The sequence below is a fragment of the Poecile atricapillus genome, chromosome 3 (assembly GCF_030490865.1).
Source record: "Poecile atricapillus isolate bPoeAtr1 chromosome 3, bPoeAtr1.hap1, whole genome shotgun sequence".
In the NCBI taxonomy this organism is placed as follows: domain Eukaryota; kingdom Metazoa; phylum Chordata; class Aves; order Passeriformes; family Paridae; genus Poecile; species Poecile atricapillus.
Genome location: NC_081251.1, coordinates 68,461,161 through 68,475,191, shown reverse-complemented (window position 1 = coordinate 68,475,191; position 14,031 = coordinate 68,461,161). Strand labels below are relative to the sequence as shown.

The 14,031-nt window shown below is 35.9% G+C and overlaps 1 protein-coding gene and 1 long non-coding RNA gene across 2 annotated transcripts in view; one reads left to right on the top strand and one right to left on the bottom strand.

Moving 5' to 3' along the window:
- LOC131578209 (uncharacterized) overlaps window positions 1-14,031 on the bottom strand; it is a 34,325-nt gene that overhangs the window by 10,361 nt on the left and 9,933 nt on the right. The gene's annotated exons all lie outside the window — the stretch shown is intronic.
- The window catches only part of FMN2 (formin 2), a 155,958-nt gene that overhangs the window by 132,124 nt on the left and 9,803 nt on the right, over window positions 1-14,031 (top strand). Inside the window, exon 17 of the mRNA XM_058836733.1 lies at window positions 4,592-4,741. Within this exon, the coding sequence (XP_058692716.1) occupies window positions 4,592-4,741 (150 nt within the window). The remainder of the gene's footprint in view (window positions 1-4,591; window positions 4,742-14,031) is intronic.

Genomic DNA, 14,031 nt, shown 5'->3' with positions numbered 1-14,031 from the left:
TCGAAATAGAAAAGAATATCCATGTTCAAACTTCAACCAAAATACGTAGTCTGTTAAACAGTGCAGAATAGAAACACTTATTTCTGCTTTTAAATCCACATTGGAGTAAATCTTTACCCTTGCAGGCAATTTAGTTTGCTGCATGGGAAAACCAGATACATGTGTGTTTGTGCGTGTGTTCAACTTCTCTCAGAAAGGTCAGCCAGGGTGTGTCTGTACCTATGGTTACTTTGCTATTTGTTTGGCCAAGGAAGCCTGATAAATAATGCTGAGATGAAACTGCTGCTGTCTTAGTACTGTTGATTTGCTTTTGTACTTATTTGTAAGCCAGCCAATACATCCCAGACGGCAGGCTTGAATTGGAATTATTGTCTGCAACTTTTTGCTAGCTGCTTTCAGAATGGAATGGGGAAAAGGCTGAATAATCTATAGCTCTTAGAATATTCGTAATGGATCAAATCTATTAGCCAGTAGTGCTGTCAATGAGCCATCTGCAATGTGAATAGCTTCTTTTCTTTTTCATGTGATTAAATTTGGTTTGGCTGTTAGTACATCCATTCCTTTCTTCCTTCCAAATAGAAAAATCACTTTCATAGACTTGTAGTTGTACTCAAGGGAGCAGACATAAAAGTCCAGTGATTCATTCATCAAATTTCCGCATTTGAATAGGCAATGAGTTAAGACATGAGTCTGAAATAATTTTTCTGAATTACCCAAACACTTGAACCAAAGACATTAGAAGACCAGAAAGGAAGAAAAGGAACTAACCATCTATCTGGATGTTATTTCCTTCCTTACTTGTCAGAGATGAGCAAGTCTTCTATTGTTTTGAGAAAGATGATGTTTAATTCTCCTTCAGGGCCAGCATGAGGGATATAAAACCCAGTCTGAAACCTGTTTAAAGATTTCTGGCTTTTGCCATATCAGGGTAAGACGGCAGTGTGAACATCACTGTCTTATTTTTAACCATGCTTGAAAAGTCAGGCTGTTAGAAGCAAAGGCAGTGACGTCCTTTACCTCTTTTAATCCCTTAAACTGAGTTTCATGCCCTTCTTTCCCTCTTCCATGACTCAAAGATCTTCTCTAATGCACATTTGTTTCCTCTAAGACTCTCAGAAAGAGTATGGATAAGTATGAACCTTTTCACTTGAGTAAAGTTTCAAAATAAATTTTTAATTTTGCAGGTAGGTGAAATGAAATGAAATTCAAACAGGTCAGATGAATTTCCCAAGGTTTTATGATACCGAAATTAATTTTAGTATAGGAAGAAAAGGCTTTTGATAGCTAGTCCCTTATTTGAGTCAAAATGTCTATGCGATGCACAGTTAGAAATAGTAACAATGGTATTTGCAGATATTTTGTTTCAAAATCTGCGAAAGAATGAACAGGAAAATTTGAATGGCTTGTCCCAGAGAAAAGCACCAGAGATATTTAAGAAATTTACTGCCTGGCTGAAATCTGAAAGGATCGTATCTAGTCTTGGGGCTATGGCGATGTCATCCAAAATGCTCTTTGTATTTAAAACGCATGTCCCCTCCTGGAATTAGCCTCGAGATATGTCTAGTTTGACATATGTAAATATTTCCAAATCAGATACTTAAAGACCATGGTAACAGAGAGGATTTATTGCTGTCCATGTTTTATTATTTGATGCGTTTGGCTTGGCTTTATTTGCTTTGTCTTTCATGTGTGAATTACGCCATTTTGTCTTGTACTGTAAAAATGACAGCATCAAATGTATAACAAGCAGGTTTCCATATGTCTTCTAAATGAGCTCTAAAAGACTTTAATGCTAAAGAAGGGTAGGCCTCTCTGGTTGGAAAAAACATGCCAACTGTCTTGACTGTTTGATCTGTATGTATAGAAAAAAAAATTTGATTCGTGGAGATTTGTGTCCTGATGCATTATTGTGTTGCAGCTGATGTCTTGTGCATTGTTACAGGGCAATAGAAAGGTGTGACATACTAACAATGACAACCTCCTATGCTGCTGCTGTTTCACATTTCACAGACAGCTAATTTTCCTTACCTCCCAAACTAACTGCTAGGGAGTCAAGCAACCTGTAGGAGCGTTTCTCTTCTTTCTATAAACCTGGTAATTAAGTTACAGCTGTTAGACACAGCTGTGTGAATGTGTAAGTTCGCAACAGTCATACAAGCAGTCCTCAGGGAGGTTTTCAGTCACCAGAGAAAAAACACTGGTTATTGCCTCCTGCTCTCAGAGGATAGTTGGAATAATTGAAGAGCAGTGGAAGTCTCTGCATCTCTAATAGATGTTAGTACTGATTATATTTTTCTTTTTTTTTTTTTTTTTTTTAATTGAGCATTCTCTTATACAGTATGAATTTCATTTTGTTTGGCTACCAGTTTCTTGGGATATTTTCCTGTGATGGAATTCTAGGTCATAATCTCATATACTCATAAAGCATTACTTGGGATGGCCATTCACTGTCAAAGTCTTTTCTCATCATTGTCGTTTGCAAATGTCTTGAGCACACATTTCTCAAAACAAGGTTTCTTATATGAAATTGTCTTTCTCTGTTTTGTAAATCATTAATGGACTTCATTCAAAGAGCTTCTTAAAAAATAAGTCATTGACTCAGCTGATGCCTCAAGATTTCTCTCTTGTTCTTTATTCCTCGCGTTCCTCTGAAAATATTTTCAGTTTATTCTGAAAATTCAAATGAGCCCTTTGATATGACTGCCCCACTAGCAGGTGCAGAGCTGTAAGACTGGGGGAAGAGACTGGGAGAAAAAATACTTCCTTGATAACTTTTGCAATCTTGCAGAAAGTTGAGAATATGTGACAACAGGAAGAAGTTTAAAACAGTGCAGCTGACTGCAATGTCAGGTATATTCTTTTTGAATGATTCTGTGGGATCAGAGGATAGATAATAAATGTCTTTCCCAGTATAAAACTGTGGTTAAAGTATAAATAAGTAAAATGGAGTATTTTAATCAGTAGTATTAATCATTAATAAATAATAAAAAAAAAAAAAAACCAAAAAACACAAAAAACAACCAAACCCACAACAGAACCCAGCCAAAAAAAAAGGCATTTATTGACCAAACAGTGAGTTACAGATCAGAATGCTATGGTAGATTGAGACAGCTGATGAAATTATATGATCAGGTAAGGTGGCATTTGAGTACCAATGTTATGGGTTAAAAAAATGAGAATGTTTTCTATATTTTTATGTGCTACATCTTCGTTGCTCAACATCTTCAGTTTGCTCCAGCAGATGGAAAAACGAATTGCAACTTAGGAGAAAAAATGTGATGTAAAATTTGGCTGGTAAATTTACGTTAAATTTTTAAGATGTAGGCTTTTTTATTCAGCAATACGATAATATATGTAGATGCTTACTTTTCAGGTTGGGCAATAGAACTGGAATAGTCGGGTTTGAGAATTAGGGTAAACGTTTGTGAGAGTTACCCTTCTGAATGTTGAATCTTTGTATGTTACTTTAACCATCATAATCCATGAATGAAGACATAACTACTGTGACTAAAATTATATTTCCTTCATTAGCTGGAATTGGATTTTTCCCCATAATTGAAGTGATTAAAACTGTGATGTATGATTCAGAGAAAATTATGATAGGAGTCAATGAATAGTAATAGTGAGCAAAGCAGCTACAATTATATTTCAAGTGAGAGTTTTCTATTGCACTTTTAATAAAATAAGCAATTCCCCAATAGCTTGCATGTTAAGATCAGGACAAACATCTGTTTTCAGATCAGGAAAACATTTCTAAAATCTCCAGTATTTACAAAATGTACAGTGAAAAAACCAAAATGAAATAATAGTTAACCAGCAAATATTTTTAAAAATAATTATTCTGTACCTTCCTGTAACATTCCTGAAATAAATTAGAAGAAATTCAAACTCAGAAATACATGAAATTTTAGTTGCATCACAGTCCTCATTCAGTGTGTGAAGTATGACCTTTGCATTTCAGGAATAGCTTTTACTTAAGGAGTAGCTTATGTGTTTGCTACACCAGCTTTACTCTCACTTTACTCAGGAGGGATTGCTGGATTGTTCTGGTAGAGTCACAATAGGCACCTATTTTCTAGGACAGCTGCTCCTGGGCCAAGTTTTCTGTTGCATCATTTCTTGTTTAGTACAATGCAGGTTTGAGTTTTAACATTTCTGTGTAGTCTTCAGCCTAAGCTATTGTGTTGTAGCACGGCTCTAACAGAACTTGAAGAAGTTTATTTACAGTTCTTTATGAGCTTTGACTGTGTGTTTTGAAAACAGCTTTAAACACAACAGAAAAGCAGTATATGGGTGGGTGTGGATATCTAGATTTGCAGGGCTGTGGACAGTGTGTTCAGTTTAGCTTTTGAAATGGAAAATACTTTGGTCAAAACTAGAAACTGTGATAAATCCCAGATCCTGACTTTACTGAAGAATCATCTTATATTGTGTACCTACTTGTATATGAAGAGCTAAGAACTGTTATGTTTTTATATTCTTTTATTTAAGATCTGCTCCCAAGAATAATTAAATACTATGTCAGTGTCAAGAAAAAAAAAAATACTTCAGTGGATACTGAGGCATTTGCTATTTCTGCTTTCTTTGACAGCTTTTTGGAAACTACAGCCTATTTCTGTATGAAACCAAAAATGGGTGAGAAGGAGGTGTCCCCACATTCTTTCTTCAGTATTTGGCATGAATTCAGTTCTGACTTCAAAGACTTCTGGAAGAAGGAAAACAAACTTATTCTTCAGGAAAGGTACATTTGTTTGTTTGTTCAAAGGCTTTTCTCAAAGAATGTTATTGGGAGCAGTCGCACAGAAACCAGTCAGCCACACTTCATTAGCACACAACCTATTGAATGCCTTTTGGAGTTTTCTCAGGTTTTGTTTTTCTAACAGATCATGATACCCACCCCCAACCACCCAGTCATCCTAATTTTTGAATGGGATTTTAATACCAGTTTGTGCTAAAGTTTTTTGGGTCCATTACCTAAACAGTGTTTTTGGCAGAGCATGTAACTGCTATGCTACTATGAATCCAAGGAAAGGAAGTCTAGTTTTAGGCCTAGAAGTTGATTAAAGATTTTCATTTGCATATTTAGTCAAAGAAGGTCAAGGCATTAAGACATGGCATATTATAAATACATGTTTGATGATGTTGGGAAAAAGGAAAACAGGAATAAGTCATTTAACCCTGTGTTAAAAAAAAGACTCAGACTGAATCATGTCAGGTTCTAGGGTACACAAGAACAAGTGTAGTATAATATGGCAAAAAGAAATGAGACAGTGGCTTTGAAAAATCAGCCAGGGTGTCTGGTCCATGTTTAGAAGAGTTATGAAGTATCTGCATGCAGATACTTCACTGTGGTCACCCTTTGTTTATAAAAATTATGCCAAGAATTAATCAGTTATTTAAAAAGTAGTAAATGTTCTATAAGGAAAAATTAAACAAATGCAAACATGTAAATTCTAAGCATTGTAATATAATCCTACAACTATTAGCAGCTTGAGTTGAAGCTACATCTGAGCCTAAACATTGATGGGATTGAAGCTTTAGATTCATTTAATTATTGACTTCAGCCTGTTATTAGGTAAATTGACAAGAACAGACCCTTTTTTCAAGTGTACTTATCCTATATAATTGTCACAGACATCTGACTACTGGTTTAGAAAGTTACTGAAAACTTTCCTGAGGCACCTATGCAGTCAATGTTGTGTATACCATATATATTTGCTGCAAGTGGGTACATTTTGGAACAGAAAGTCTCACAGTGAAAAAAAACTGAATTCTGCTACTATAGCAAGAGCATGGTGCAAATGTTAACAGCACCATCAGATCTCTGGGGATCTATTCCATATTACTCACTGTCAGAATTAATTTTATGTAATTAAGTATATATTTTTTAAACTGATTTGACAGTTAAATAATATCTTGGTTCCCTATGCAGGGATTTAGCTGCCTAATTAGTACAGGTTAATTTAGTCTTGTATATTTTATAGAAAAGGATTTAAGAAAAATGTCCTTTTATTTCAAAATACTAAGCTATTTTTCTTTTAAAACACCAAAAATCCTCCAGAGAATTCTCACTGCAAAACAGTTTTCTTTAAAAGACATTAACTAAATTAGCACAGAACTTCTTCCTCCTTAAACATCTAAAGCTTAAGAGAAGAATGGGATTGAGATACGATCATTTGACGCTCTTTGAGTTCAATTTATGTGTGTGCTAAGAGGATGTGTTGAAGCAGCAGAGGAAAAAAAGCTGTCTGCCAGCTTGTCCCTTCTAGGGCAAGGGTGGTTTTAGCCTGAAAGGAACTGAGTGTGTATGAGGTACAAAATGGCTGCAGGTGCAAGATGTGACAGGGAGGGGAAAAGGCAGTCAGAAGGACCTAGAGTAGGAAAAGAAACTGGGAGATGCCTTAGAAGAACATCGGGGAGACTGTTGTTCAAACCCAGACTGGGAGCTGTGGGTTGAGGGAGTGTTTCCCAGGCGGACAGGACTCTGTAACTTCAGTCCAGGAAGTCGCTGAGATTGAGACTGAAAATAATAATACATCCTGAAAATCACAAGTAGATTTTTGGTTTGAATTTTAACTTTTACTTGCCTCATCAAGTTTAAATCTTGTGCTCTATTTCTTTTGTTCAGGTGAGGTAGGGTTTAGACTTTGGGGACCTTTGATCTTCCTTGTGCTCAACTCTTGAGAGGTCTTTGGTACAGTGCTGCTGTGTCAGGTCTGGCAAAGTCAAGCTCTCTTCATTGCATTTTAGGAATTAGAACATTTTGGCCAAATTGGCAGTAATAATAACAGCTTTTCAAGTAAGACATGCAATTTTCCTGATAATTAAGAATCTTCTTTGATTAAACAACTGTCTCAGCAAAGCCTTTGCACAGAAAATACTTTGTCTCCAAACATAGTTCAACCTGATATCTGAAGTTGTCTTTCAGGCATTTTTTCTTAATATCACATTTGTCTCAATAAAAGACAAGATTGTGTGTTATGAATGTGTCTTGAGAAGTATTGAGAAGTCAAAGGAGAAAATTCTCAAAGGAAAAACACGTTGCACAGAGGTGTAAGAATGTACATTTGATGGTTTTCAAAATCTCGGCTAGATCAAGAGATATGTAGGTAGATTTCTAGGACAAAAATCTGAAAATTTCCTATTGCCACTTAAATATATGTAATTATTTCAGGAAAATGGATTTTCCCCTTAGGGAAATGTTCTTGAAATTTTTTTTCTGCTGATAAAGTTGAGGAGCAGGCTAAAACTTTAATGGTGAGAGAAACTTTCTGTAATTGTTCATTGGCAGCAAAATCAAGGGACAGATGCAGTTAGACTTTTCAAACACTGTGGTGTGCCACCTTGCTGAGCTAATGACCTGGTTTATGCCTCATGAAACATACTTTATTTACAATAATTATTTATAAAATGTATAACTTTATTACCTTCTCTCATTTAGTTTGATCATCTTTATCAAACCATGGTTGGTTTGGGTTTTTTTAGAATATTTTGTATCCCAGTATATGGACTGCTAATAGAGTCTATTCCTTATTTAGTCTCTGCAAATACGTGTCTTAGTCCTTTACAATAATTTAATCAAAGGATTTTCATAGATGGTATTTCCAAAGGTGATACTGTATTTTGATAGGATAAAGCATGTATGTTCTAAAGAAAGCAGTCAGACAGTTCTTATTTTAAACACTTTTCACTTGGCATTTCAACTTCCATATTGGTTTGCCAGGCATTTATATGCAAAAGATAAACATTGACGTGTCAGACTTTGTATTTTCTTATGAGAAGATGAGAAAAGAAAAATGATGCAAAATTAAAAGCAATTAATTTTTCTGAAGTTTTCTACTGCTTTCACTCTTCTCTCACTTTGAAGTAAAGCAGAACTGGAAAATACCATCTTTAGGGAAAATAATGCATGATAAACTTTTAAATACGGTAGAAATAAAAAGAAAAATGCTCCTGAAAATTACAGTAAAAGCATAGGTCTGCCAAGAGGCTTTCTGATCTGTACTATTTTTTGTGGTCACACTGCAGTTAAGGCTAACTAGGTCATTTAATTAGAAATTGATACTGGGTTGTTTATAAAGTTTTCTATAATATTTTGTGGAGATTGGCATTTCTGATGATATATCTATCCTAAATATATATCCTTTTAAGTGAAAATTTTCAGATATTACTTCTTTCTGATTAAGCAACTTTAAAAAAATCCAAAAAAAAAAAAAAAAGGCAGAAAAGCCCACAAAACAAAGCAAAGCCATAATCAAACTTAATGGGGCATGTTTTGAGTTTTTACAGTTGTTGCATTGCTGTCATTGTCCTTTAAATATATTTATAATGTGTCAGTCATAGCCCATGGTTTTCATTCAGACTTTGCAAACTCTTTAAAGGTTTACTGTCACAATAGCCTGCATTTTGTGCTTGATCAGCAAGAAAGACTAGAAGAGCTGACATATTTTTCCTAATATTTTTTGATGTTGTTTGAAAAGAGAGAGTATGATTTTGAACTTCACAAGCTTCCTGTTTGACACCCTTACTATCTAGACATGAATTTGAGGTGTTGCATGCCCACAGATGTACTTTGCTCTCTGAATACGTGGTCAGGTAATGCACAGCTGCAGTAACAGCTCTGCAAAAGCCTCCCCTTCTTAGGAAAACTCTCAGGCAATCAAACCACCGGTTTTCCTTCCTGTTTTGAAAAAAAGTGTCTTTTACAAGCTGAACTATAAATGTATTAACCCTTTCCTCATTAATCATTTTCTTTTGCTTCTAAAAATGTTTCTTTATGTTTCTGAATTAGATGTAGTCAATCTGAAGTGCACTATTCCAGTCTAGCACTTCTCCAAGAGCAAGTGTTTTTATTTTTCTTGACATTCAGCAAAGGCCTGCAGAATTGTTGCCCAGACCCTACCATTTTCCTACCAACCAGGAAAAGATATCCTGTCCTAAGAATGAAAGATAATGAGTGCTCATGAAACAACGTCCCAAAAGAGAAGTCTTGAAATGTTCTAAGAAATTAAAAAGTTAAGCAACTGCTGATCATGGAAATAAAATATAAAAATGCAGTTATTTATCAAAAAATCTCAAATTTCTATGGACAACAATGATTCATCTTTAGGACTACATCTTTTCTTTATGGCCATGAAATGCACCCTGTGTCATTACAGTAGCAAAAAGCAGTCAGTCCTTTAGGAAATATTATGCTTTTAAGTACCATTGCTGTCAAATGTTAGTATCAATAACATCAGGTCATAGATACCAGTTCAGACCTTACTAAAAACAGATCAATGGTGTGCCAAAAACTCATATGCAGGGCCACAGTTCCACCTTCCCTTTCCCTTGGTGCAAGTGAGGTGCTTACACTTGTTAGCCCTCCCCAGCTCTGGATGTGTTTCTCTCTCTTCAGACTGCTGTTCTAGAGGGCCTGTGCAACTTTGCAAAGATTTACCTTGCATTAGTTGTACTTCCAGATGGGAGAGCTGGAGGAAGAAAGAGCGAGGGCACGTATAGGTGCCCTGTAAACGTGGGTATAAGGTATACAAAGGCCCTTGCCTTTCCTAAGAGTCATGTTGCTGAACAGAGGCTGTCAGGGATGCCAGCAGAGGAGACTTCATAAGCAGGATCAACACAATGGTAAAATTCTGTAAGTCCCTGATATCTTGCATCACACTAAGCTTGAGAATTTTTTTTGGCTGACTTTATTCAACCCTTTAACTCCCACGATAAATCTTTGACACATTAAAAATAATCTATAAACTCAGAAAAATTCCCTCGTCTCTCAAACGCAGAAGTTGCCCATTCCCGTAAGGATAGCAGTTAAGCTGGCACCTGGTGTGTCACACTGTGTATATCTAGATGAAAGGGAGATTCCTGGCCAGCATGTCTCCACAGCTCATTGATCTCCCTCTGCAGAAAGACTGGTATGTCTCCCTACAGACTCCTCGGCAGGATGATTTAAAACTTGCTGTTGAGCAATTTAAAGTCTGGCATGGGATAGCTGTACGTTGCACAGTGAGGAGCATATTGGTAAGCTGCCACTTCTGCTTGCAGAGGAGGGCATTAAATCCCATAGCACGAGCAATGTCCTCTCAGTAATTTAAGGGATATTTTTTTAACGCTTATAATATGAACCAGTGAGTCAGACTTGAGAGTGAGAAATCGAGGGACATGAGAATAGGTACTTGCAAAGAAATGCAGAGATGGAAGAAAAGAGAAGAAAAATGTATACAGAGTTGCAACATGAGAGGGAAATGATGAACATGTGGAGTATGTTTAGTGGGGTCACGTATTGCTTGGCATGCTCCTGCAATGCCACCTTAAAGCTCCAAGTGTTATGTTAGTGAGTAGTCATGGGCAGGTACATTTGCTGAAGTCTCTTGGAAGCTTTAATCTCAATGTGTTTATTACACTTTAACCAACTGAGTTGCATGCTGGTAAGCATGGGTTTACAACTCAGTTATAATGACATTTCAAAACAGAAGACAATTTTACATGACACTGAATTGAATAATTACATGGTTCTTCAGTTTTTGGGAGTATTTCAAAACTGTTAACCTTAATAGCTTTCTGATCAGAATATACTGTCATAGGCCCTGGAAAATCTACTTTTAAAAGCCTAAACACACCAAAGATTCAGCAGCTAGCTGAAAGGCAGTACCTCACAAAGACACTGTTTGCAATCCAGATAAAAGAGGCTGCTCAATATGTATGGTTTGGGTTTTTTTCTTCCTTGAGCATTTTTGGAAATTAGTTTTTTGGGTTTTTTTTTTTTTGTTTTCATTTTTGGGGTTTTTTTGGTTTTTGTTTTGGTTTTTTTTATACATCATCATACTTTGGTTGGGTGGGCGTGAACAGAACTTTCATTTATTAGCATTGCTTTTGAGGGAAAAGTTTGTGGAAAAAAAGCATTTGGAGATACATTTCTCAATCTGGATCTTCGGTGGAAAATCCTTTTGAATACCTTAGCCTAACTTTTTTAAGCAAGCCTGTATTTCAAAGGACAGGAAAAATACTTTGCAGCTGTGAGCCAACTGGTGCTTACAAATATTAAACAAAGTGAAGGCTCTAGTAAAAAAACTAGTTCCAAATGTGTCATATTTCCTAATTTTTGAGACTTTTGTGTGGTTGAATTCCAGAATGGCTCCCACGTAAACAGCAAAGCGTTCTTCAGTAGTATCTATCTGGTGATGGTGTTGTATCATGCTGGCACATTATGTTGCATCCTTGTTATGTGTGTTTTGTGTAAAAAGAAGGTAACAAACAATCATCACTTTTCATGTCTGTATTGTCAGACTGGGTGTGATAGTCAAAGTTGTCATGATATAGGGTACCATTATTCCTACCATGTGGTGATCTTTTCAGTCTTTTTTGAACCTTTTTCTGTTCACCACCTCTTGAATAAAGAATGACATTTGTCTATGGTAAAAGCAGGGGCTACACATTCAATAGATAATTGCATGTTGGTGAAAATAATTATATAATTAAAAATTTTAAACAGAACTTCTGTCAGGCAGTACACTTTTTATACTTGTTAGTGTTTTTATTCCCAGACAAAATGATCACTTTGGCATTTGAGGTACAATAAAGCATTGTGATGTTTTACAAATGAGCAGCATTTGTCATTAAATATTAGTCCCCAAATGTTTGAAATGCTCGCAAAGACTTAAAACCTATTGTAACCCACACTGATCCTGAACTACTGAAGATGTGAACTTCTTTGTTCTCCAGCACTTTGCTAAACCAACGCATGGAGCTGGAACAATGACAGCATCCATTAAGTGTAAGTGCATGGCTCTGGGCATGTTTTATGCTACCAGTATAGGGAATACTGTAATATCAGGGGGTTTTCTTACATATTTGAGAAGAACCTTACTGTGTCCGCAGTCATTTTTTGAGTTATTACACAAGGATGGATGGGCACCTTTTACTTCATGCAGCAAAGTTCAAGGCCTCTTACTTTCCTATCTCCTGCACTGGAGATCTCTGAATGTTGTGGCTTTCCAGTTGACTTCAGTTTATTTTATTTTCTCTTCTCTGATCCTTTCTATTCACTCAATTTTCATACTTGCTTGCACTTCCAATCTGGTAGCTATCAATTATCCAGTGTAGTAGCCTCAACAAACCCAGTGTAGCAACTCTTCAGTCCAGGGTATGTTTCCATATTCCCTTTAAGAATCGTCTTCTCCATGCAGTCTGTTTACCAAAACTTCTTATCCTTTTCTACACATTGGGGGTATTTTGCCTTCTTTTACCCCATCTGCTGCTTAAAAGTGTTTTACAGCTGACATGGTTTCACACTTCTGCTCACTCATGAGTTTCTTTTGCTTGCTGATTATGTTACCAGTTTTACTTCACTTCTAGTCTTCTTCCCTTTCCTTATCATTTCCTGTTGAATTTCCTAACCAAATAACCCAAATGTAGCCAGCTTCTTTGAGAGCAACCTGGCTTCAGTTCCCAGAAAAACAGTGGAAGGTTATGACTATCTTTTCTTAGATTAATTTCAATCTTAATATGTAAAGTCTGTAGAAAAGTGATCTCCATCTTGCATGAAGGTTGCCAGGTACAGCCTGAAATACTGGCTACTCTGAAAATTTAATGACAAAGATCATGAAATGTATTTAATGTATTTAAGCAGGGGTATGTATGTTTGCATTTTATTAGAAATATAACCATTCTTTAACAGTTTTTTTTTTTAATTTAATTACATTTTCAATGTGAAATTCTCTTTAATGTTAACATTATAGTCTTTAAATCATGCTTTGCACTGTATTCTTTTTATTTTATTTATATTCACATCTGTATATCTCTTCACAGATAAGAGCCAAACGTTATTTTAGGCCCATTTGACATGATGCACAGGAAAATAACAGTGGCATGAGTTCCCCAAAGTCTACACTGTTGACAGAGGAGGTATCTTACTCAGAGTCCCACTAAAGATTATTTGATATATTAAGCGGCCAGATTAAAACATTTTAATCTATTTGTCTGTGGTCCTCTGAGTGAAATTCTGATTAATCACTGTGTCTTTCCAACAGCCACTGTCTGCCTCGTGATCCTTGAATTAACCATGCAAGGAGCTGGCAGGGATGTCAGGACAGTCTATTATGTTATCTGTCTGTTGGGAGGCTAAGTTGCATCAGTTTGTTTGAGAGGGCCAGGTACATTACAATGTACTTCTTATCTGTATAAAGTCTTTGTAGTCAGTTACTGAATCTTCTCTGCCATCACTTCAACCCTATTGGCATGAAAGTAAAAGCTCTATGTTTTTATTCTACTGTTACACTGGAAATTATAATTTTCCATTATGGTTTTTGTGTTTTGGTTTCTCCCTTAGCAAAAAATATTTTCAATATTTCAATCAACGAATAAAATACAGGAACATTACCCTGGAAGAGTTTAAGGAAAGAGTTCTAAAGTTTTCTGCCCTTGAAATCTGAAAGACATTTGGCATTTCATAATTTAGTGGAGGATTTTTTTTTTATATATGTAAAGGTGTTATTATTATTATAAACAAGTTTAACTCAATCTTCAACCTAGACAAAGCTACATAAAATATTTTGGCAACACTTCTTTTATTTAACTGATAATAAGCACTTAGTAGTATAAAGAGTATTGGCCTCAGTGTTGTTTTGTGTTAAAAAAATGCAGAATATCTGCAGAAAAATGTCTTTTGGGTTTCATGAACTATACGGTCATGAACTATACTATCAACTGTAAAAGTCTGAGTTTATCATGGAAGTTTTTGTGAGCAGCTCTACTATCTAAGGCATAACTTCCCAGTGCTCTCACTGTGATTACATTTGTCATGTCATAGTGTTCGCTGGTGAATTGTAAGGCGACCAAGCCTAGATGGAGCCAGTAGGAAATGAATCTGTCTGCCACAGATACTTCAGACAAAATTATTGTTTTGTGGCAGGGAAGTGGCTACCCCTTCAATGGGTTGAATGATGACAGAAAGTCTCTAAGCCTTGATAACATTGTGGCCAGGCTGGTTTTTGGTCTAGAAGGTGGATAAAAACACTGTGTTTTGGGTTTTTTAAG